The following is a 24,620-nucleotide window of genomic DNA, read 5'->3' as shown; positions in this document are numbered from 1 at the left end:
AGCAGTGTGAATTTCTACCAGTGTATTTAGAGAAATTGTAGATTTTACCATCATGTCCCAGCCCCAATGAAAGGGTTTGGAACCAAAAACCTTCCGGAAAAGATGCACTTAAAGGATTTCCTTAAAATTGTCTTTCGACAAAGTAGTTCAACCCTATTTTGCTCCTTTGGCATTTCGTTCTTGAACAGTTTAGCGAATGAGTTATCTGGGTATAAAAGAGGGAGAGTAAAATCTTGCCCATCATGGGGGGAGGAATTACTAACATCAGAAACAGTTTAAGGAATTATTCCAAAACCTGTTAAATAATCATAGTCAACCAAAAACATAACCAATATTAATGACAGAAAGGAAAATGCTACACTTAACATGCATCCCTCAAACACCAAAAGTAATACCAGTTAATATTCGTACATAATCTGTCTGTGTTTTTTTCTTTTCAGTTTAAATTGAAAACACCAACATCCAAGATGGTAAGAGACAGCCGAGAGGTCTGCATGTCTACTAACGGGCTGAAACAAAGAGCAATGTTTTACAGTAAAAGGGCCGCCACAAATCATTACTGACATGACTTAAGTTCAACACTGTACAGCCTATGGAAAAGCCAGCCATTTCCTTTTGCACTCCTGACCACTCAAGGCTGAAGCTTGGATAAACAGAACAGGGAAAGCTGATGAGGGTTTAAAAAAAAATTAAGTAAGACCGAGAACGATGTTTATATGTCTTTATAGAACTATGTCTGAGTTTAAGAGAAATTTAATCCGCATCAAGTTTCATTCACTTCCTCCCCAGAAGGGGACTTTTCCTTAGAAGTATTTCCTAAATATATGAAATCATAGCAGTGTGAGAATGGAGGACTGAGTATCCACTGTGCAGAGAAATTCACTTCCTGAAAGGGCAATGAGGCTGACTCCACTCTACCAATCTGAAGAAGTGGGGCTCTGTCTGCTCATTTTGGTTGAGACTAATAAATAAAAAAAGATGTAGTACAAACCGTCATCAAGCCAATCACTTAAATGTTACCAATGCCGTGCAAATGTAGCTTGCTATATTAATCCATGTGAGTGTAGACAAGCTTTCAGCATAAATGCAATCATTTGTGCATCCTGGGTCAGCCAGCCAGAACTGTCAAACAAACTTTAAGTTGTTGAGAAAAATGAAACCAGTTTGCTTTCTTGAGTTCTCTCCTGTGCATAGAGCTAGAAATCTTTAATTTAGTTAGAATAAGCGAAAGTGGCCGCAGTTTGAGATTCATCAAGACTTGACAGCAGTTTCATGTGCAGTTGGAAGAAGAGTCTTGTATGAGAACACTAACTTCCTTTCACTTTACGCAGATTCACACACATACAGCGCTTGGCATCTCTAATCTTTTCCATGAGTCAGTCGGCTTTCAGCTCATGTTGTTCACAGTGGAGTACTTGCTCCACAGTCCACACCAAAGCTTCCCAGCAGCACAGTTCCCATGCACAACCTCTCTGGGAGAAACGGATGAGTTGGCAGGCAGAAGCGACCACTTGAGAAGGCCATTTATGCTCTGTGACAAATCACATGCTGTAGTATAAAGAGAGTGCATCAGCGAGTTACTACACTCCCTACACAGATGTGAACTGAGACAAAGAATCTGCTTCTATTGATGTGTTTTGTCTTTACTTTTGGTTTTGAGCTTGGCTAAGTATGGCTTCCCTGTTTCCATCACTTCCTCCCAACCAATGTGCCTCTATAATAAAGCTGCAAATACTGCCAAGTTAAGAGGAACTGCATGTCTTCAGCTGATTGTTGAAAACTTCTCACAAACAAAGAACAAATGCCTAACTTCTGCATGATCAGAGACACAATGCATGTCACAAATAGCAGTACAGGTGCAGGTACACACACACACACCCCTGGCTTATCTTTAAAAAAAAAAGAAGCACACGCTTAAGTTACAGACAAGCTAGACCTCTGCTGCGGCTTTGATTGACCACTTTAGATACAGGCTCCACAGGCAGGAATTATCTGCAGCTGATACCACATAAACCACATGTTTTGTGGTGGACCAAGCACTGCCCATGTAAAAACAAGCTTCGCAAAAGGAATGCAAATGACCTGGTTATCTTGGAAGAGCTGAATGCCTGGTTGTGTGCAAAGCAGTGTAAAGCGTTTCCAGTCTGCTCTTTGCTTAGGAAAAAAAAAAAGATGAGGTCATCTAAAGAGCCTTCTGGATCCTCTGAATTCTCCACAGAGATTCTTACTAAAATCCATTAGAAAAATTTAAAAATATAGCAAGTAAACTAGTCTTGCACTAACAAGTATGGGGAGAAATTTATAACTGATCTCTGAGGGATCTGTAGCCAGAGTGTCAAACAGCCTTCCTGTTACTGTGCCACTTTGCTGCAACATGTGAAGAGATGGGAACGGTGCACTGCCAACCAAAGCCATTTTGAAAACATGAACTCATCAAATTAAATCCTCCTAATACTGCCAATCCCCCTACACCTTGTTATATTGTTTATTTTTTAATATTGTACTATGATAACAAATAGAGCCAGGATTTTGTAGTTTCATTGTTTTCGGACTTCAAACAGTCTTTGGGGCAATAAATGAACACTTAATCTTTGTTTTCCCCTTTACAAAGAAATATCTCCTAACAGATATTAAGAGTTAAAGTGATTTTTCTATTAGTTTATAATTCTTTATAATCAACAACAATTAATATGAAAGGAATACATTTCATAAGGCATGGAATAAAGACATGAACTTGTTTAAAAAGCAAATCTACAAAAATACTTTTCAGATATAGGAGTAAACACAATTTAATTTTTTTGTTGTTTTAAAAGGAAAAGATATTTATTTTAAAAATATGTGTAAACGTTCCTATATGAATACCTTCAAACATCACTGCTAACCTTCTTTAAACAAATGATGTGTGTTGATGTTAACATGAGTAAGTTGGTTTAATCTAAATGTTTATGAAAGTTTATACTAACATTTTTTTATGTATTTGATGCATGTGAAAGACTGGGGTCCTTTAGCTGGAATGATTATGTTTACCAATTGATTATGTAGAAAGAGGTTGCATAGAACAAAAAAACACTTACTTGCAGTTTAAAGTCCCTTTACAATCAAAACTTTACTAATTATGTTTTATATAAAGCTTAAAAGAACTATGTGAGAAAAGCAGAGGATGGTAGACAGGTGTGGACTCCCAGCAGATGGCCAAAAGAGCAGCAGATAAATTAATGATAAACATACAAAAAATATGCAGTCACAAAAGAAAGACAAACAAACAGAAACAAAATAGTTATCCAAAATAAGAGAAAAAGAAAAAAAACTGCAGAAACAGCCTTGCTCTAAAAAAATGGAAAGCGTGCCACACCACTTGGGGTGTCCACCACCATGTTAGCCTGTAAAAAACCCTTATGTGATGCCCTGAAGAAAATTGGAGGAAAGACTTTTTGATTTTTAAGGACTTTTTTTTCTTCAGAAAATCAGCGTATTTGTGGAGATAATCTTAGAGTTCTTGACTTTATGGAGGTTTGGTCCCACTAGATTTGTTGGTCGTCTCTTTTTCTTGCAGCTTTTTTTATTTTACTACTTTATGCAATTGCAAAGTGTTTTTCCTCTTGCAAAATTTTTCTTATGCAATTTCTTGTTTGTTTTTGTTTTTTTACTTTTAGGATTTTGAGTTTGCGTTATCCAAGTATTTGCAGCTGGTTTGGTTGTTTGTGGTGTGTTAAGGCATTTGCTGTGTGCTTGCACCTGGCGGCCACCACAGAAGCCATATTACAGTCCAAATTGACATACAGATTGTGAGCAAGGAGAGAATTCAAAACAATTTAAAGATCCTGACGACAACTTCCAAGTTCAAATGTAGCTAGCATTTACCTACACCAAAGCACACAGCACCTCTCTTTAATTTGCATTTCAGTATAATTGGCAACTCACACGAAGAGGTGACAAAAAATGTTTTCCGCCTTCAAGATTTATTAGGTTTTCTTTTCATTTCCTGTCACCCTCACTTTTTCAGATGATAATAAAGAAATCTTTATACTTAAAAAAGATAACCTGTCTAAATATAATAACCGGTTTTCAGATGCCAAGTCTATTTATTAAACTCTATGGGTGCTTAATGTGACAAAAATAAAAAAATAAAAATAATAATGAAAAACCAATTGGGCCAAATAGAGTTTTACATCATTGTATACTTATTTTCAAAGTAAATGTTAAAGACATATAGTTTTTAGAAACATTTTACTGCAGAATAAAAAAAAGTAAACATCTTGAGCCGTCAGTGGTTTAGCAATGAGCTAATTTTAGAAGCATCATAGTTGAAATTCCAGAAAAAAGCCCTCCAACCTCCCATTTTAATTCCTTAAATTCCCCCAAGTCACTGCAAGAACATGGTTAACATTTAGAGGCAAAGGTGTGTTAGGGACGTTCCGACACACACCTCCCTTCAACCATTGGCTGCCAGATCTCCATAGTAACACACTTAAATCAACTTACTATGTATATTCACTACTTTCTACTCAATTGTTTAATTTTTTAAATCTTACATAATGACTTGATGTGAAATAAATGGGTATAAATTCTACTTATGTCACAAAATGGGTACAGAAAGCAGACGAATGGGTCAACTTACCTAAACTGAGCAGACGGTGTCAGTAACTAATCGGACCTGCTATTGTTGGGTCTACACTTGTTTTTTTTCTTTCAGTCTGGGCTTATCATTCGGTTAACAGCACAGACTGTTCATTAATGTGTCTGAGTCTGACTAATAGTTATATGCATACCAAGAAAATCCTTATAGGGCAGACAGAGATGAAAAGAAACTCTGAAAGAAGTAATGCAGCACCTGGTTATTAACATTTTTCTTCCATAAAGGCAGTTGTTACATGAACAAAATTGATCATCTCTGTTTGAGGTTGTCAATGAAACAAAGACAAAGATTTCTTTTATTTAAGAAATTCCTCAGCTTGCCTAAAAGCTGTCTTTTGGCTCATTGTTAATCACAGACACAACCAGGAAACAATAATAAAGTTTTTGCAATAATCCCCAGAGTCTAGATCTGGCATATATGAACGTGTCTCCAGAGACTTGTCTGAAGCTGAAGTTTTACACATTCCCTGACAACACGATAGGCCACAGCTTGCAGTAATGACGTTAGCTGTTGGTTGCACAATCCTTTCATGAGACAATTAGCTTTTTCTGATTGGATCATGCAAACCAGCCTCTATGCAGATGACCATGCAAAATATATGCACAAGGCAAACAAAAATTTCCTTCCTCTGACATTGGAAATTGCATGATGGGAAACTTTAAAGAGCACCTATTCTTGGTAATATAATGTGTAACATGCTTTTGGCAGAGACTAACAAAACATAAACAAGGGTTATACTAAAGGCCATTCAAGATTTCAGTACAGTTCCTAAAAATCTGGTTAATACCATAGATCAACAAAAAGGAAAAGCCTTTGCTAAACTGCACACGTCACAGTGCAAAGGGGGAAAAAAAGCATTTGAAATCTTACAGATTTTAAACATCTCACATGTGTTAGATTATCAAGAACATAGAATAGAAAATCCCTTTATTGTCCCACAATGGAGAAATTATGGAATATTTTGTATTAAACAAGTGTATTAAAAGAAATACAAAAATAATATAAAAAGCATTTTTAACAAAATGATTTTATGCATTAAAGATATAATGAAGGATGTTATTTTTCCAGGTGGATCATAAAAAATAAGTGGTCCTCCTAATTGTAATCATTCTGGTGATTTGTTTATGTAAGGCTGTCCTACGTGCTCACCCCCATTTTCCCACCAGTGGTGAGTCTGACATGGTGTAAAAATTGCAAATCTTTTTGGAAAGCAAGCTTTTATGAGCGTGCACGTGGAGAAGTTGGCTTGTGTTTTCTTAAAGGAAATACATTAGCCATACCAGCATGGTATATGTAGAAGAGTAACTGTCCCCAAATGTAATAACTGCTTTTCCCGGCCTTCGCAACAAAAGAGTGATTTCAAGAGAAACTTTGTTGCTCTTTTTCAAAGCAATTAAAAATTGTTCTGATTTAACCACATTGAGTTGTCGGGACTTTGACTAGGACACTACATAACCTTCATTTTGTGGTTTATAAGCAATTCAGTGGTCAACTAGATCCTTTTCCTAACTAATGTATGGATATATCACTTCACATTAACACCAACATGTTCGTCTCTATTAAGTTATTTTTCTATAATGTTAGTTTTACTCCAGCAGCATGCACACCTTCCAAAAAGTGGAAAATTTGAGTTAACATTTGAATAATATTTTCCCCTAAGGCTCATTGGTCCATTTCGGTCGGGAGGGGTTTTAGTTTTGGAAATTTCCCATAAATGCATTTTTTTCCTCCTGTCTCTTTCCTATTGTTGAATTATAAACTGACCTTAACAGAAGAGTGCATTTTAAATATTGCTTGCAATTTTTTGTGTTTTCTTTCTTACTGACAGATGTGAATGTTTCCTCATCTATTTTGGGGGAATTATGTATTGCTTTTTGAGATTATTTACTCTACTGCATGTGGCCTGAAATATAGTTGGTAACAATACTTTCACATACAGCTATTGGTAAACATGAGTTTCATATTTCCCCCTTTAAAAAAATTACCAGAAGTTTTTGAAATAACCTTTGTTGATTATCCAAAACATTAAAGTGCAAAAAAACCCCAAAGAAATCTTATAGGAGGAAACCCTTTTATACAGCCCGACATGTCAAAATCTCCTTTTAGCTTTCAATATAACAATATTTTCATACCTTGTTTTCAAAGCGATGGGACTTTTCCAGTGAAGCAAACAAAGTGAAGGACCATGTTACATAGGTTTCAAAATCCCCTTTTTCCAAAGACAATTCCAATTTCCCCTAAATGGGTGGCTCAGTTTAATATGACAGGATAACGAGTGCGTCATCTCTACCTTGAAGCAAGCAGACTCCCAGAGAGACACACCTTGACTGCTGGTCCAGCTGAACTCAGCCGGCTGGTCATGATGACAATCAGTTACCTCAAAACTTCTCCACACTGAGCTGCACAGCCCTTTGTTTTCTAAGCAAATAAGATGCAGAAACAGGAACAACACAGTCTGCTTCTATGTTTAACATGCAAATTCTTATCTGCAAGCTAAAAGGGAACTTTTGGCATTTGAAAAATAATATAAGCCCATTTCCAAGGAAACCCACGTAATACGTAACAGAAATAAGCCTAAAGCAGGTCAGTTATATAATCCATATTTCGCCTTCGCTTTTAGTTTAAGAACAGAAAAAAGCTTTATTCCTATATAAAAGAGAAAACAGTGTGTGGATGGATGATCCTAGAGGAAAAACATGTTTCTGCATGTGAGATAGTCGACCTCTGCTCAGCCCTTCCTGCCTGATTCAACCTGACTCATGTATCAAAAGATGATGAATCTGAAGCAGCAGCGGGTGAATCACAACCAAACTCACCTTGTGATATTCCCCCATGACAACCGCTACTCCGTGACTACTGATAGAGATCTTGAAGGGAGAAGAGTTTTATTTTCAGGTTTCCTTTTACTTCTAACTGTATCATTAAATACACGTCTTATCAAGATAGGCGACTTTAAAAGTATAGAGCACATTTCGTTAACTTTAAGGCTTTTTCACTTTGTACTTCGGTTACCAAAGTGTACATTTATTTCATAAACTAAGTTCTAGAAATGGATCCCAAAATTATATTCATACAGAATATTTAATATATATATACACCAAGCTTTACAAAAAAAAGCATTTAATGACCTGGTCTGCACAACATGGGAAAGACGTCTGACTTGACAGCTGCCCAGCTGCCCAGGTATATATTGGCTCCCTAATAAGGTGGTTAAGGTCATGAAGATGAATGTTCACTCAGTGCAATATTTAAGCATTTTGATAAACAAAAAATTGAAGTTGGAGAAAACGGAAGAAAAGAAATGAGAAAGAAATAAGTACTTTGAGATGCGGGAGCTTGAACTGGAGTCTGTGTCCCTATACAGATTTAACCAGCAGCTTCCTCCTGAGCCAGACTGTAGGAAGTGTTTTTGGGCTGAGAAGACAAGGCCCCAATGTTTTTCCTCATATAAACGACTCCTGCTTAGATAAAAAAAAGTTTTCAGAAAAGCTTAGCAATAACGTGGAAGATGCTGATTTAAGTCTGTTTTGTGGCTTAGTATATGAAATTAAGTTTTGTAATTTGTTCGATAAATAAGGCCACAGAGTCGATGGAAGTGGACTGGCACATTAATCCATTGTGTTTCAGGTAAAGCGTGAACTCAGTCATTATTTGGGAATCCATGCCATCTCCTGGTATTGGTCTGCTTTGTTTGATCAAGTCCAAAAATCACTGCAGCCATCCATCAAGAGGTCTTCTAAAAGCTTTACATAAGATGTAAATTACATTTTCCAACTGGACTTAACATCTTCCCACATGACTATGACCAGTGTGCTCGAATCACCAGTAAACTGACCTTTAAGCACCAAAGAAAATGTATGATGGAATGGCAAGAAGAAGATGAGAAACTGGAACCAAAAAGCTGTAGGGCATTAATAAAGCAACCCGGGCTTTAACAGCCTATAGAATCCACAAACTGATCACCTCTAAGTCATATCACAGGTATTAACTGCATATTAAAGCACATTTTTAATCACAATCCTAAAATCAATCACCTTCTACAAGATATCCAGATTTATTGAGATGCATGAGAATTCAGGACAGAAAAAGCAAATCGCGATAATGCAAATTTTTTTTAGGTAATTGAAAGGAAATTTGTTTCCCTCAAGGGAATAAAAGGAGAATAATATTTGGTTTTTATTGTAATGAAGCTTTCCCCCTCCTCAAGATCCATTTTCCAACACCCCTTCATAGCCGCTGGAAGTCCGCTCCTCCCCTGGAGACTCCTGGAGGAAACAGAGCTAGTCTAAAGTTCTGAGGAAAATCTCCTCCCTACCTGGTACTGGTGAATAATCTCCCTCCAGGAGGGTGAGGCGTAGGTATAAATGGTGCCTCCCCAGATTAGGCCTTCAGCCTTCATGGACCATTATCCAACAGCATGGGTCTGAACCCTAGTGATCAGAATCTGAAAGTTCTGCATGGGCTGGACAGACAGACTTACATCAAGAGTTTTTTGTTTTTTTCCCCCCCCATTGTTGACGTTTTCAGGCCGTCTTTCATATATACCAGATGGTTGATGTACAGCTGTGTTTGGCCTCACAATGGGCTCTTAAAGCTGTGTTAATGATTATCCAACTGGTGTGTAAATAAACTGTTGGAGGACAACAGCCTGTGAATGCACACACACATATAAACTGAACCTGCATTCCTCACCGACAGTCAAGGTCGAAATGTTCTGGGAACTTTAAGGGGAATTCTGCAGCTCATAAGGGAAAATAAATGCACCTTTTCTTACATTTATGGCATTTATAGAATGTAGTTTTGTTTCTGGAAAATCAAAACATAAAAAGAGGGATGAAAATTGGCAGATTTTCCAATGTTCCAGTGAGACAAAACTCCTTAAAAAGGTCAAATCTAATCCTATAAAACTTCTCCGCTCTCAACCTCTGCCTCTTAAAGGATCCAGCCGTGCCAGCTGACCTCAGAGCATAGGCATGTGATGATCCACTTTACAGACTTCTCTATCAACAATACCCCCCTGCCCTCATCCCCTCCAAAATCTCTTCAGGCACTCGCTCGCTGGAAGCCAGGCCAGACTGAAAACTCCCATTTCCTTTGGACAATACACACTTCTGCAAACACTATCACCAATTTGTCAGTCTGCCCCCACTTAGCTCAGCATCTAGTAGCTCTCTGCTGAGTCTGCTGTAAGTAAAGTGTGAAAGCTCGGGGAGGACCCGTTCATTTTCACATTTATCCAACTCTTATCACATGCAGCAATATACTGGGTGGGAAAGTTTGTTTCTTATGCTTTTTAGCTCTTTGAGACATTTATAGTTCATAACTTTCGAATAAGCATCATCGCATATTGCCCTAAAGTCTTTTAGGAAACAAAATATTGATAAAATAGTCTAAAATGACTCCTGCTATATTACTATGGATTCACAGACAATATCGCTCATAAAATGCAAAATGTTGCAGAGAAAGTTTCAGAGATAATTTCAGAGACGGCCTACAACTAATGTGGGTAATTCACCAGAAGATCCTTGTGAAAGTAAAGCTACCATTGAAGGCTGTAAAATAATAAACATTTATTGTTATCCTTTCTTTTGCCAGTGATTTAGGTGTCTGGGTCACACAATGGATTCACATTAGCGGGATTGGAATAGATTATAACTAGGGCTGCAACTAACGATTATCTTGCAAAACAATTAATCTGTCTATAATTTTGTCGTTTAATTGATTACTAATCGGATAGCAAAATTATTTTCTATCGTATATACAATATGTTTTCATTATTATTTTTGATTTTTATTTTGGTATAATTGCTTTTCAAGGTTGGTTGTTCTGTAAGCTACAGGCCCGTTTTAGAGTCTCTAAACTCCAAGTAACCATTAATTGATTACTAAATTAGTTGATGTGCAGCTAGATCAGTCTAATTTTACATAAATACACATATGTGATTCATCAAGAACAGGACAAGATCCACAGATGCACAGCATGATTCACACAAGCACAAACCATCGAGGCATTTCAAGGGAGTCTCAAAACTCCACACACAAATGCAGTGAAATTTAAAGACCACTGGTACTTTGTAATTTAATACCAGAAATACTTTGGTGAATCTTGTTCTGTGCATATGTGGATCTTGTGTGCATGTAAGAATCACATATGTGTATTTGTAAAAATTGAGCCCGATCTAGCTCCATAGTTGATGATCATTTCAATAACCGCTTAATCATGATTAATCCAATTAACTTTTCAGCCCTAGTTATAACTTTAAATTATGATACCCATCCGGCCAGAATATGGTTTTAACAAAATCATAAAAACTTTATAAAACAAATCCACTTTTTCCTACATCTGCCTATAAACTTTATTAATTAGAAATGTGTAAACTGAAAACAACAAAAAGGGCAGAGTATTTAGGAACACACTTTAAAAAAAAATATGAAATGAAAATATGGCTTGTATTTATATGCAGTCCCTTTTAATGGATAAAATAATAGAGTCCAATGCAGACAGCTGGAAACATTATTCTAATTATCAAACCTTCTGTGTCTGATTTAAACTCTGCTTAGACTATGCTGTTCTGTTATAACTGCAGATGTATACCAACTTACAGAGAACAAACAGCATCATGAGAGCCAAGGAGCATCACAGAGAGGTAAGAGATAAAATCTAAAGCAGAGTTAGGTTATACAACAATATCTAAAGTTAAACCTCCCACACACCACTGCTAAATCTGTAAGCAAAACATTATACAACTTGAAACTTGCAAAGAGAGATATTACAGCTCAGGCTGGACAGTCTATACAGAACACATCTCGCCATTGTAGAAAAGTGGCAAAGGTTAAGGCTTCATGGTCATGAGGTGATGCTTTTCATGGCAGTTGGTCAGATGGATCACTTGGAAGGTGGATGGACCTGAATACATGGTTATCCTTTAATCATTTACACAGACCAATCTTCATTACTGGGAGTCAATAAATTTCCACCTAAAGCGACCTGTGATTGACGGTACATGAAGAAGAGTTCTAGATAGCAAAGCCCCCTTGGAGGGACGCAGCCATCCCTGCCAACATCGATATAGGTCCTAAATCTCATGTCCACTGGTCTGGAAAAGCTGCTGTGAATGAAGATGATCCATCCATCCACCCCCAGAACCCCTGGCTGCACGTTCTGCACACGCAGCTACATTCCTGTTTGGGGTTAAGCAGGTCAGAGAGGAGCCTTATCTTTAAGAGTGTCTTTTGATGCAGCTATCGCTTAGTAGAGCCACCATCATTTAACCCACAACCTTATTTAATTTGTAGCTGGATTGTGGACACTTTCTGAAGGGGGGTGTTCTCATGCGGTCCTCTCTCCTGTAACTACATCCAATCATCACTTCTCTTAGAGAGCACATTACTAACAGCTCTGCTCCCAAGTTAGCATCACTCCATCATTGCAAGGAGTTTAGCTTAGTCTGTCACTTCAAAAGAAAGAAAAGGTTAGGCTGCAAGTGAGCTCTTCTGTCTCTAGCAGACACACAAGCTGCAAAAGAAATGAATTTGTTGGGCATAGCCTTTAGAGGAAATCGAGACGAAATTTGCATGAGGGCGGCACACGTCTCTTCTCGCCAAAAGCCTCTTCTGGCTACAGCTGAAGCAAAAGGACAGGCGTAGGGGGAACAGAAAGCTCCCATTGACGCACTGGTATTCTTCAGCCAAAGTGGAGGGCCGGTGCCGAATGTACACAGCAAAGGCAAGGGGAGGGGGAGATGGGGAGTTGAAGGACGGAGCAAGCAAACAGATACAAAGGGGTCCTGTGTCAATGCAGTGGTCCTGTGACTGAGATTCTAAACTCTAAAATAATATGTCGACTGAGTGGCCTCCAGCACACAAGGTCAACCCCACTTGTTAGACAAACCAGCATGGCTGTCAGGAGTTCTGACATGTTTCGGGTCTATGTGCTCATGTTCAGGGGGTTACAGTATGATGGGAGATTGGCTGTACTCCATACAGCTACACAAAGGGCCTCTCTGCCAGCTGGGAGTGTAGGATGGGAGTTCATTGCTCTTTCTGGCTGCCTCTCAAAGTCTCAATATATCCTCTCTTCTTCCCTTTTCCATAGTTTTATTTTTCCCTTTAGGTCTGCTTCAGAGGGTATTTTAGATTAGCAAAGTATGCTACGGGAACCAGATACTGTACTCATCATCAGTCATAAGTTGTTATCATAAAATTTATGGAACATTGGTCCATTACGACCTTAATGTGTTTTATCAGACTTTTATTGAGTAGATAAACACCAAACTGTGAGCTGTAAGGACATTTTATCACTGTTTCTTATATAAAAAGCTGAGAAGTGTGGCATTTATTTGTATTTGGTTTTCTATAGTTTGACACTTTACTGCCTAACTGTGATGAGATCTATACTCTTGATCAGGAAAGCTGTTCAATGGCTGTTTAGTAGCAAGCAGTCAAACATGGTGGTGGCAGCATCATGCTGTGGGAATTTTTTAGCAGGAAATAAGAAACCTTCCCCCAAACAACCCTTAATAAAGTATTAAGCATTTATACATCTAAACCTACAACTAGAGAAACTATGGTTTATTCTCTGGTTATCAAAGTGGGATGTAACCGGAGAGAGATCTTTAGAGATGTGAAGATTTTCTAGGGTTTTGCATTTAGGTCATCTGGAATAGGGAAACCCAACTTATAAGTGTTATAGTTCTAAGTTTAAATACAAAGGAGGTTTGTTCACTTTTGTGCTCAGCTACCCTGGTAAGCTCTATCAGATACAATGACAGTTAATGTATTTTCTTATACATTTAATTCATGTATTATTATTTTTTTCATTTGGGGGCTTTTAAAATCTATAGCAACAGGTTCATATTAAGGAAGCTATAGTAATGTTTATACGACAGCTTTAATAGGATACAATTGATAAAAAATGCCTATAAACTGTTTTATAGCACCAGGTAGTGTATATCGTTTGGCAGCTTCTTCAGGCTGCCCCCAGGTCAGCTGTGGCTACAATGCTTCCTAAAAGTGTCCTGATCTGATATTAATACTGAATATTGGTCCTATAATAGAAAAAAACTGATTTCGGATTATATCGTCCTATAAATAAAATAGATATTGGCACAGTGATAGAAACACTCCGCTTTTGTTAAAAATGTGTAAAACTCATTGGTTAATATTACATGGGTAGTTGTTCTCATACCTATTGTTGTCGACTATTGTTCTCCTTTTCCATCATATCACCTGGTCAAGCCTTTTCTACATTCTACAGTAAAAAATAATTAATAAAAGCATGAATGATTTGTGCTAATATTGTAATGGGTCAGTATCGTTATCAGTCAGATGTCTAAAGCTGCAAAATCAGTCTCGTATCAGAAATGAATTGTATTAGGCACCCCTAAATCTTACCATCATCAGCATGTAAATGTGTGGCTGATGTACAACATGTTTTTTTTAGGATAATTTTGTTAAAAAAAATCTCCTAACCTTTTTGCAGTTTTTCAAATACAAATTTGAATATTTCACATAGCCTACAAAAAATAAGCACAGTGTAAAGTTGCACCCTCCAATTAATGAAGCAGTGTAAATGGATACAAATTCTTTATATTATTATAATTTTTGTTTTGTTGTTAGGAAATTATGTGACCAAAATAAAAGTAGAAAACTTGGCATGTAAAGAAGCATGACTTACAACTAGAACTATAAAACTATTGTAAGTAGATGCGTAAAGCTGGTAGAAACATTGCATAAAATAATTATAGCGATAACCTCAGCAAATGTAGTTTTCTCAAACTACCATTCATTGATATTTGTGGTTAAAATATGACAAAATTAACTACTTTTGCAGGAGTGTAACAGATCTACCACAGTGTAATAGTAATAGTAAAGAGTATTCCTCTGATCTTACCTTCCCCCATTGGCCCCTGGTGGAGAGCAGAATGGGACCCCTCTGGCATGGCACACAGGCCTCTGGAGTTGACAAAGGCAAGCACAAATATTCAGACATGATCCAGACATTTCATTGCAGGATGTGCTGTAAATAGGAAGCAACAATGTTTATCATTGTAACTCTGTTGAGTTATCTACAACAGAATTATTTAGTCAAAGGACTCTTCTTCTCTGTGGACTGCACACAGTGAGCTGTGGTCTTATATAAATGGGAAATTCTTCCCATTCCACTGCTTGCTGCTCTGTGTTGGCTCCGACTCGTCATTGTGTAATGCAAAGTGAAGCTGTGAAAGAAGTAAGTAAAGGAAAAGCTGATATAAGCTGATGCTAATCAGTGTGGAAAGACCAGAATGGAGTCCAATTGAAGTTTCAGTAAAAAAACAAAAACAAAACAAGAGACTTGTCTGCAGCAAAGTGGGTGCTGCTTAAACTTCAGAACCTTTTCTTGATTCAGAAACAACCGGTTTTATAAAATTACCAAGTATTTACAGATCAAATGAAAATATGCAACCTACTGCTATAGAATAAACAAATACATTTAATCTTGCATTAATTAGTTAAAAAAGTAATGCACATTAATAGGGGCTCTGTAACCTGTGATTCAGGGGTCACAAATTAACTTTTGGACTCTCTAGAATGTTTTTAATAACTAAACATGGTTAAGAATTGCCTCAAGTTTTTAAATAAACATATAACAACAAATGGTGGTTGTATCCGTTTTTAAAGTTTTTTTTTTTTATGGAATAGGCCTTTTCCTACCAGAATAACATGAACATTACAAGTTTTATTTTTAGATCTATTTTTCTTCTAATTAGGTTGAAAACTATTGTTTCACAAATTAAAAACACTCCATACAATATTATGGCACAAAATTAGCATTTATTTATTTTCTTTTTTTGGACTAAGATGAAAATGGAGGAATTATGGGTTTAACTCATAAGGCAAGTACTCTCCTGTCCCTCAGTGTGGCTATGTAAGGTATGAGCTGTATCCTTCTGGAGCCACTGTGCTGCTACTTTCTCACAGCTTCCCCTCTCCTGACAGCCAATTAATGCACCACATGAGAACTTGTTCCTTTGCGATTCTGTGTGAGCCCTGAGGCCTTTTCAGATGCCACATTCTTGAGCCAGACAGATCTGAGGAGAGCAGGAATTCTTCAGGGATTAGGATGGACATTGTTCCAATTGGATCTGCTAGGCACAGTACCGAGTTGACAGCCAGGCCAGCTGAGGCCAACACAAACCCGCTGCCAGGAGGTTCACCGATTAAGATGTGCAGGAATGCAGGGATGCAAGTCAAGGAGTGAACATTAGGATCACTGCTTGAGTCAAAAGTCCCTGTCTTTATTGTTAGGATGAAAAAAATTGCATTATTCTTTCAGAAATTTGACTCAGGTGTAAGCAGACAGTATGCTGGTTAAGATGCTCAGTCATCCAGGCATAGGCGGATCTACTGGGGTGGCATAGGGTGGCAAATGCCACCCTAAATGACAGCCTTGCCACCCCTGCTGCCACCCCAGTTGGTTGTAGGGATGGCGAGGCTTATAAATTATGGATAATTTGAGAATTACGACCAGTAATTTTCAATGTCGGACTGCAGTGAATGCAGCACGAGATGACGCGAGAGCGACTGATTTGTTTTGAAAACCGAATGGGGCAAAGCGAGGGAGCCAGGGGTCATGGGGAGAGGAGACACGGGATGAAACAGGTAAAAACTGATTAACTATCGAGAAATTAAATCATAATGAAAGAACAATGTTGCTAGCATAGCTGCAATGCTGATTTTGAGATGGTAAAAATCAGGTTGCAGAACGTTATTTCTCCAACTATGATGTTAGTTAGGCCTGACGTCTCAGGCTCATAAAGACATATTTGTGGTCAACTATGACAGAAAAGAGAGTATCAAGTTTGGTGGTACTCATATCAAAACGCACAAATTTGGATCTAAATAAATTTGTGAAGCATTTTGCTGAGTAACATGGAAATCACCGCATTCAGCTGTTATAGTCAAGGTAAATTTATGTTATGCTCTCTGGTGAACCTTTACAGAGCTGTTACATTTTGTTTTGGCACCTGAGAAAATCTGATATTTCCTTTAATAAAACCAAAAGTGTTAAAAGTAAAAAATGTGATACTGGTGTAAATCCTGCTTAATATGAAGCAGTGTTGTTGTTTCTTTTTTTGTATATATAGTATGAAACTATCCAGAAGTGACCTGTATCCGCCCCTGCATCCAGGTCATAGTCATTCAGAAAACAGAAAAAAATCCCCTGGACTTTGTTTCCAAGTTTGAAGACGTTTCACTTCAGATCTAGGAAGCTTTTTCAATTCAAAATTAAATTTGGAATTAAATTGAAAAAGCTTCCTGGAAGGGAATTGAAATGTCTTCAAACTTGGAAACAAAGTCCAGTGGATTGTTTTATTAACTTTTTTGGATTGTAAACAGACACATCTAAAAGATGTAGGACCCCAGACCAAAGCCCATGCTTCATACTCTAAGGCTCAAGGATTTTTAAATACCTTGGTTAGCTTGTGAAAAAAAGAAAGCTGGAAAGCTACTGAAAAACTGGCTTAAACTTATCTCAGTGAGTAGTGACATAATAAAAGACATGTTAATCCCTCCTACACTAACCTCTTAGCTGTCCTGTACTAATGACCTAAACTATGCTTATCTGTCTCTGGTTTGTGACACATTAGACTGGGAATAATGAGCTCAGACCTAGACCTAGAACACCACAGACGCCTGGGTGTCCAAACAATCTTTCACACTTATTAAAGACTCTATGAAGCAAACCCGACCAGTGGCATAAAATTAAATGTTTTAAATTGCATTACATGACGACCAGTGCACATTTCAGACAAAGGTACATTTATGGCTGCTACTGACTCATTGTAAATGCATGCTTTCCAAGGGAGGGGGTAGAATCTAAATCGCAAATCCTAAAGAAAACACTAGATACAGCCACACGTTCATGCCTGGCTGACCACCTGTGTCTGAACTAAATACCGTTTCACACAAATGGAGAGGTTTTGGTTCCCACAGTTGATGACTGCATTACCCACAGCTTGAACCTCCCCACATGGGAATTTTTAACCTGCCCCAATTAAAGACAGATGCCAAAAAGCCAGTCTGATTGTTACAAACAAAAGGAAGGTCAAAGGATCCCTTCATAAGATGAGGCGATACATTTCCTTGTTTTTCTATTTCACAGTCCTTGCACAGATCTTGGCGTCAAGGACTGAATTGCCATTTATCCAAAATAAACAGATGATTTAGGGGAAAAGATGCTAGAAGAGATACGTCTCTGAAGCAGATCACGCGGAAATAGAGCCGTCATCACACATTAAAAGCATCACTCAAGCAAAATACACTAGTAGGAACATTTCTCTTAAAGCAAGATCTTCAACTTGACATATGGTGGGAAATAAGTCCTTTAGATCCTCGTACTATTCAGACATACAATGATATCTGGAGATGTTCTTACCACCAAAGTAGATAATAAATAAAGTGAAAGAAGCCAAATATTTAAAGAGGAAAACACAACTTCTCCTCAAGCTCAGACATGTAATTTTCTTCGTCTCTTCAGGAAGTTACGCAGACTACATAATAAAGATGTGGCCAAAATTAGACAAACATATGGAAACTGGAACTATTAAGAATCAACAATGGGTTTCTTCTGCACCCCTTTTCTATAAAGTTCTTATTTACTTATAATAAAAAAATGTGGCTAAGGTACTCAATCATTTTCTGTAAAATATGTGCAGGGTCGCAGTAGTGTCCACACTACATATGAAATTTCAATAGTACTTTTTTGTTACTAGTTACATTTAATCAATGCTAAAACCTGATCCATTACTATTACCAAATAATTAAAGTACAAAGAAGACTTCTCCAATTTTTTGTTCACTTTCCCTTTTACAGAGTCTAGTGCAAAAATGCACGATAGTAGGAATCCCTGTGTATGCAATACTATTGTAGAATAGTGTGTTTGTTCATTTCTCTCATTTCACTTTACAATGCATTTGACTCTTGCGGTGAACTTCAGCATGTCGTTTAAGTGCCTGTATTGATTTCCATTTAAATTAGTATTTTAAAAGAAATCCTCGCAATAATTTTTTTTTTTTTTGTTGTTGTTTTAAATCCAAATTCCTAAACTGATTGACACTAAAGAAAGTCACAACCTGTTCCCTTCTCTTTTATCTCACATCATGTCCTATGGGACACTGGAAGTATGAGCGTCAACAGACAGTCACTCATTACAGCTTGAACATCTCTGAGACACCATTGGTCAGGATGCATATTTATACAAACGAAAGAATATTAGATTTGCAAGGGTTGGTCAGCAATGCTCGGATATTTGCAGATTTTCACATGATCTGCCAAGACCAGCCAGTCATTATGAAGATTCATTATCAAGTCGAGGTCGTTGTGTTTTTTGTGAGTTTTTCCTCTGAGTGGACATGCATCTTTCTCCTGCGCTTGGTCCATGTTTATTTTGGTTGGAGTGCCCATAGCAAGGAGACGAATCACCCTGACAGCAGAAGTAGGGTGAGGCAGCGTTTATAATTGAACTTTATTAATCTCACACTATAGAGAATGTACCTCTGCATTCAACCCATCCCCTTGGGGAGCAGTGTACAGTTAAGGGTCTTGCTCAGGGACCCAAAGTGGAGGCTGTGGGGATCGAACCGGGTACTTGTAACCTTCTCAGAGCACAAGTTCTCTGCTCTAACCTCTAGGTCATCACCTCCCCCACTTTTTTTTTTTATTTCTTTTTTCTTTTTTTATATTTTGGACCTCAGACAGGAGCAGTTGCTAAGAGACATGCAGCTGTGCCCCCCCTTCTGGAGCTAAGGAACCACAGCGGTAGAGGTGGCAGCCTGCCAGTGCTAGTTTAGCAGGAGAGCTGAGGAGCAGAGCAGTAGATTGGAGAAGCCTGTCAGACAAAAAGAGCATTGAAGGAAGGGGAGAGACTATGGTTGGCTTGGGCTAGCTATAGAGGCTAACTGTGGAGGATTGAAGCAGGATGGTTGTAGATGGATAAGTCTTCCAAGCAGACAGGGGAGAGGGGCTACGGCTGGCCAGGAGGAGGACAGCGGTACATCGGAGAAGTCAGGCAGGTAGACAGAGCAGGAAGAGGAAGAGGCCTCTTTGCTTCAGGCCTGCTGGAAGTTGAGGGGGGATCTGGATCAGAGGAGCTGCCGGGTAGACAGAGCGGCAAAGCAGGGGCAGATAAGGCAGCAGCTGGTCGCCGACTGGAGGTACGCAGACAGACGGTCCGTCTAGAGCTAAATTTTAACAGCTTTTTTAAAAGGCATACACAGGCCCCCGAAGAACATTCCCCACTTCATTCTTTGTCAACAATTTTTTACATTTTGATGTAAAAAAAAAAAAAAAAAAATTGTATCTACTGATCACTTTCACTAAAACAGGGGTCAATTCATGATACTTTCTTATCTCCTAATTTTCATACTTGTCTCAATAAATTGAAGAATTTATGGATTCCGTACTATGATCAGTGATTGGCTGATACTGATTTTATTGAATGATAATCTGCTCCCAACAATTTTTATTTTAATCAGAACTGGTGGGCTGTTTATCTTGTGTGACCCCTTTGTTATCCCATTTAAAAGCTTTTTTTTGAGTGCCCTCTTTTCCCACATTACTCCTGCAGTTTGTCCTCTGACATGCAGCCTTTAAGAGACCAACAGCTTTTCATTCTCTTGAGAAAACAAAGTGCCATAAAGGCCACTCTTCATCTCAAATAAATCCACCAAGTTGACAAAAGACCCTGGTCCAACCCACATTCAGACAGACACACAACAAACCTCTTATTTTTATCCAATGCATTTCTAAACACGCCAGCAAGCTGTGATCCAGCCAAATGAACAGCCAGGGGGCATACAGCCCAGATGGTACACATACATTTCAACAGCAAAAATAGCCTTTAATGGGAGAATAATTGTTTCCCACTGCAGAGAATAGGGAGAAATAACACACTCCTCTACTCTGACTGAAACATGCAACAAACACAACGTGCATACCTTGCATGTGAGCTTGGAAAGCGCCATCTGTGTGAATAAGTGACAAGTGAAGATTTCAAACTTCTTAAAATTATGAGCGGTAGACATCCAGAAGGAAAGAGTTCCTCCATTCATGCTTTGCACAGTTTGGACTGGGGGGAGAGGACAGGACTGCTGGGTAAAATTAGACAACATGTCTTCAAATAGAACTCGGGTGTACCCATTTAAAGGAACATTACACCAAATTTTGTTTGGGACCTTTTTAACAATTTTCTATGCACGTTTTTTTTTTGCTTTGTTTGTTTGAATATTTTGCTGCAAATCATTAATCATCCAGGACTTTTTTTGTTTAAATCTATCTTTTATAAATCAAGCTTCATCCGAGCTGTTTTGAGTTGTTGTTGTTTTTTTATTCCCCTCTGTTTTTAATCAGCTTCCTCCTTTAAAAGGTTTTTACTTACATTCCACATGGTTATAGCTAAATGTTCGAGCTGTACGCAGGCAGACTGTGTAGATTTCAGAAAAGTTTAGCAACAATAAAACATGGAATCAGTTTATGAACAAGAAAAAACACAAGTATAAAATCTGTTGTTTACAAATGAAACCAATCAGTCCATTCATGTGGATTTTGTTTTCATCCACCTAAATTCACAAAAAAAATAAATCACTTAAACTTCTGCATTTTCTTGAAATCTTTCATTAAAAGCCAGCTGACTTTTATATACTGGTGTAGCGAAAAAAAAAAAAAAAACTACTTCTGAATGGCTCTTTGAAATATGTTTAATGTCTGCCTATAAATCTTGCAGAACAGCCTTAGCAGCAGGTTGTAAAAGAGGTCTGCTGCAACTGTCCCTCAGCGTCAGGACAAAAAACAAGGCTTAGAAAAGACTCTATTGCAAGGTTTTAAATTATAATGTCTCCACAGAAAGAAGAAACCGCCCTAGCCTTCTGCAACTGTGGTGATTTTATCACAGTCTTCCAGCACTGTGGAAGAAGGAACCAAAGACCCACTCTCAGATCCAAGACACACTTGTGCAGCTTCCTGTCTGGATCACCTATTGAAATGTTGTGTTCAGGGAACTTTTATAAGAAATTAAGTTGAGACTTATTGTGCAAGAGGTCAAACGAGGTCAAAGACGCACAGCATGGAACTTTTCAGCAGCAATTGATTAATATTGTCCTCATTCTTCTTTAGCTGCTGGTCGGTGAGAGTTACTGACCTAAGGGAGCTTGCATTTAAAACTTAACCATCCCTCTGGGGTGCCCATTAGAAATAACAATTGGGTTTGCAGAGAAAGAGTGCGTGCACCATGGGGGAGGAAAGGATGCAGGAGAGGAGGAAACGGAACCAAGATTGGGATTATTCAGATGGCTCATATGAGGCGAAAAAAACCCACCCGGCAGCATCTGAGCAAAGTCCATGTAACTGCAAGAGTTTTGTCAGAAAAGCAAACAACAGATATCTGACTGAAACTTCAGCGCGCGGCTTTTGGTGCGTCTGATTTCAAGTTAAGCATGAATCATCATCATCATCATCATCATCATAGTGAGGAATGTAAACATTTTATTTTTTCAAAGAAATCCACATCTCTAACGGATTAATCTGCATGCATTCCGACTAGTTTTAACTTTAAGACTTCAACATGTTATTTATTTGACTATTTCCCCTAAGTATTTATGATATTTGATATTTAAACAAACAAAAAAAAGTTTTAAAAAGGGTAAAGGAAATGTCATAGGTTTTAATGAAACCGGACATAAGAATCAATAACTTAAATGTGCAAAATATAAGCAAAAACAAACACTAAGTTAGTTTGGGAGAGGTCTGTCTGCATATTACGTACCGAATTGGCCAACTTCTTCCTAATTAGCGACTGAAACTCCGAGTTAAACTTCTTCTCTCGGTTTGATCAATCCCAAAAAAATATCATCCGATTCCTTCGGTTTCTTCTTTTTACATGAGACATGCCTCTCAGCGACAAACATCCCAGAGCAGGTCCTAATACAAAAAGCACCGATGCTGCATCTTTGTAGAACAGCGAAGGAAGTGCTGCTGCTGCATTTACTGCGCCTCGGAAATATCCAAATTACGCTTTACGACAGTGAATGAGTCAGAGTGACTGCAGCTGTAAAATGCAGCGCTTGTGTTACAATAAATCCTGCAAATGTTGCCAATTTAATTGCATAGTTTTTATTAAAGTGCCATGATAGCCTATAGTACGAAAGAGGATTAGGGCCACTGAAAAAATAAAAAAATTTAACTAATTTTTAAATTTTATTTCAGTCTAATATGGTAGAAAAGTCAGAATTCTTACTTTTTTCTCAGAAGTCTGATTTTAATCTCACAATTTTGACTTTAATCTCAGAATTCTGACCTTTTTCTCAGAATTCCGCCTTTTTTCTCAAATTTCTGACTTTAATCTCAGAATTCTGACTTTTTTCTCAGAATTCTGACTTCTTTTCTCAGAATTCTGACTTTTTTGTCAGAATACTGACTTTAATCTCAGAATTCTGATTTTTTTTCCCCATATTAAACTGAAAAAAATTTAAAAATCAGTTAACTTTTTTTATTTTTTCAGTTGCTCTAATCCTCTTTCGTACTATACATCTACGTTCTATATTTTAGTTATTTTAATACGCGGGGAAACATAAAAGCAAAAAACGTTCAAAATACATGATTTGTTAAGACATTGTTCTTACTTTTTCTCTTTAATTCCTAGAAAATAAATGAAAAAAGAAAACCCACCAAAAACCAATTTGTTGTAGGCTTTTCCCAGGCAAAAACCTAATACTCCAATAATTGTAATTGCGGAAGGTAGCCTACAATTTATTTTTCTGATCACTTATCCTAAATTTTTTTTGTTCTACACTGCAAAACAGATAAAAAATATTAGAAATGTTAGAAATATTTGGAATGTGCCCATGTTTTAATTCCAGCCAGCCTCTCAATCCGTGACTAGTGATGTCAGCGGATGAAGAACATCTCATTACTGGTTTCTCTGGTGACAGTGGTGAATTTTTATATGGGTTCTACGTTTCAGAAAATCATGAAACAAAAAATAACATTTGAAATTTATAAAGAGAGCCTCTTAGCCAAAGATCTTCACAGAAGATCTCCACAGACTAAATTAAGTGAAATTTCACCCTTAATTTGATCAAATTATTATTTGGTTTCTATTGAAAATTAGAATTTTTGGTTTGAAAGTGTTTTTAAGTGATTTTATTTGCCTAAAAGTAAAAATATCCCTTACCATGTAAAAAAGCAACTAATATAAACAGTTGCTAAATAGTACACTCTGTGTCTATGACAATGACAATAAAAGTTGTCTAAGTCTAATGTGCTGCTAAAAGATAAAACAAAGCTTTTGTTTTATTAGGTCAATATTGGGTCAATTGCTAATTCAGCAATATTACATATTTTTGACCAGGTAAGAATAAGATTTACAATTTTTAATCACATCAGAATTATAACCTAAATAAATCTACTTTCTTAATTTAGAAAGTAGAGTATTTATTTTAATTTGATTCAAAATAACATTTAACAGATGAAAACTTTTGATCCTGTCAAAAAAAAGGCAGAAGCTATTACCTTAAAGTCATAATTAAAACAGAACTGAAAGAAAACATGAAATTGGTCCAAAGGACCCATCAGTCACCATGTCTGTTCCAGTGCATATCATCATTACATTTTTTTTTTTTTGTATTACATCCTCAGTTCAGGGGCAATAAACAGAGACCAGTTCTATAGGGGATCCTAGTAAACTACATTGGAGAATGATATATGAGATATATGATGAATGAGAATGCTATATGAAAATATAGCAGGCCAGTGTGGATGAATAATGACGCTGAAGTTGGTGTATTGGATTTCTCATTTGATTTACTCTATTTCAAAGTGGGCAACAACAAATTTGATCTGTATTATTCTACACTATGCTAAATACAGCTTAATATCTACTAGACACTTATCCTACTTTAAAAAGCATGAGAATCAAATGCATTGGAGACATTGCACTAAACTGTTTAGTT

The 24,620-nt window shown here is 37.4% G+C and overlaps 1 protein-coding gene across 5 annotated transcripts in view; it reads right to left on the bottom strand.

Annotated features, from left to right (window-relative positions):
• The window catches only part of LOC119789539 (pleckstrin homology domain-containing family G member 3), a 47,706-nt gene extending 25,058 nt beyond the window's left edge, over positions 1–22,648 (bottom strand). For 3 of the 5 annotated variants that reach the window (XM_038294457.1, XM_038294458.1, XM_038294462.1), the window contains exons 1-2: positions 20,613–20,770; positions 14,528–14,589 (exon numbers count right to left, since the gene is read on the bottom strand). In XM_038294457.1, coding sequence (XP_038150385.1) covers positions 14,528–14,589; positions 20,613–20,722 — 172 coding nt within the window. In that variant the 5' untranslated portion in view covers positions 20,723–20,770. Of the gene's footprint in view, positions 1–14,527; positions 14,590–20,612; positions 20,771–22,435 lie in introns of those variants that run through there. The other 2 variants (XM_038294460.1, XM_038294461.1) reach the window with 2 other exon arrangements.
• Between the last annotated feature and the right edge of the window lie 1,972 nt (positions 22,649–24,620).

Source organism: Cyprinodon tularosa, unplaced genomic scaffold (assembly GCF_016077235.1).
Source record: "Cyprinodon tularosa strain WSP-4 unplaced genomic scaffold, ASM1607723v1 ctg340, whole genome shotgun sequence".
In the NCBI taxonomy this organism is placed as follows: domain Eukaryota; kingdom Metazoa; phylum Chordata; class Actinopteri; order Cyprinodontiformes; family Cyprinodontidae; genus Cyprinodon; species Cyprinodon tularosa.
Note: the sequence above shows the minus strand (reverse complement) of the source record. Positions and strands in the feature narration are given on the sequence as shown.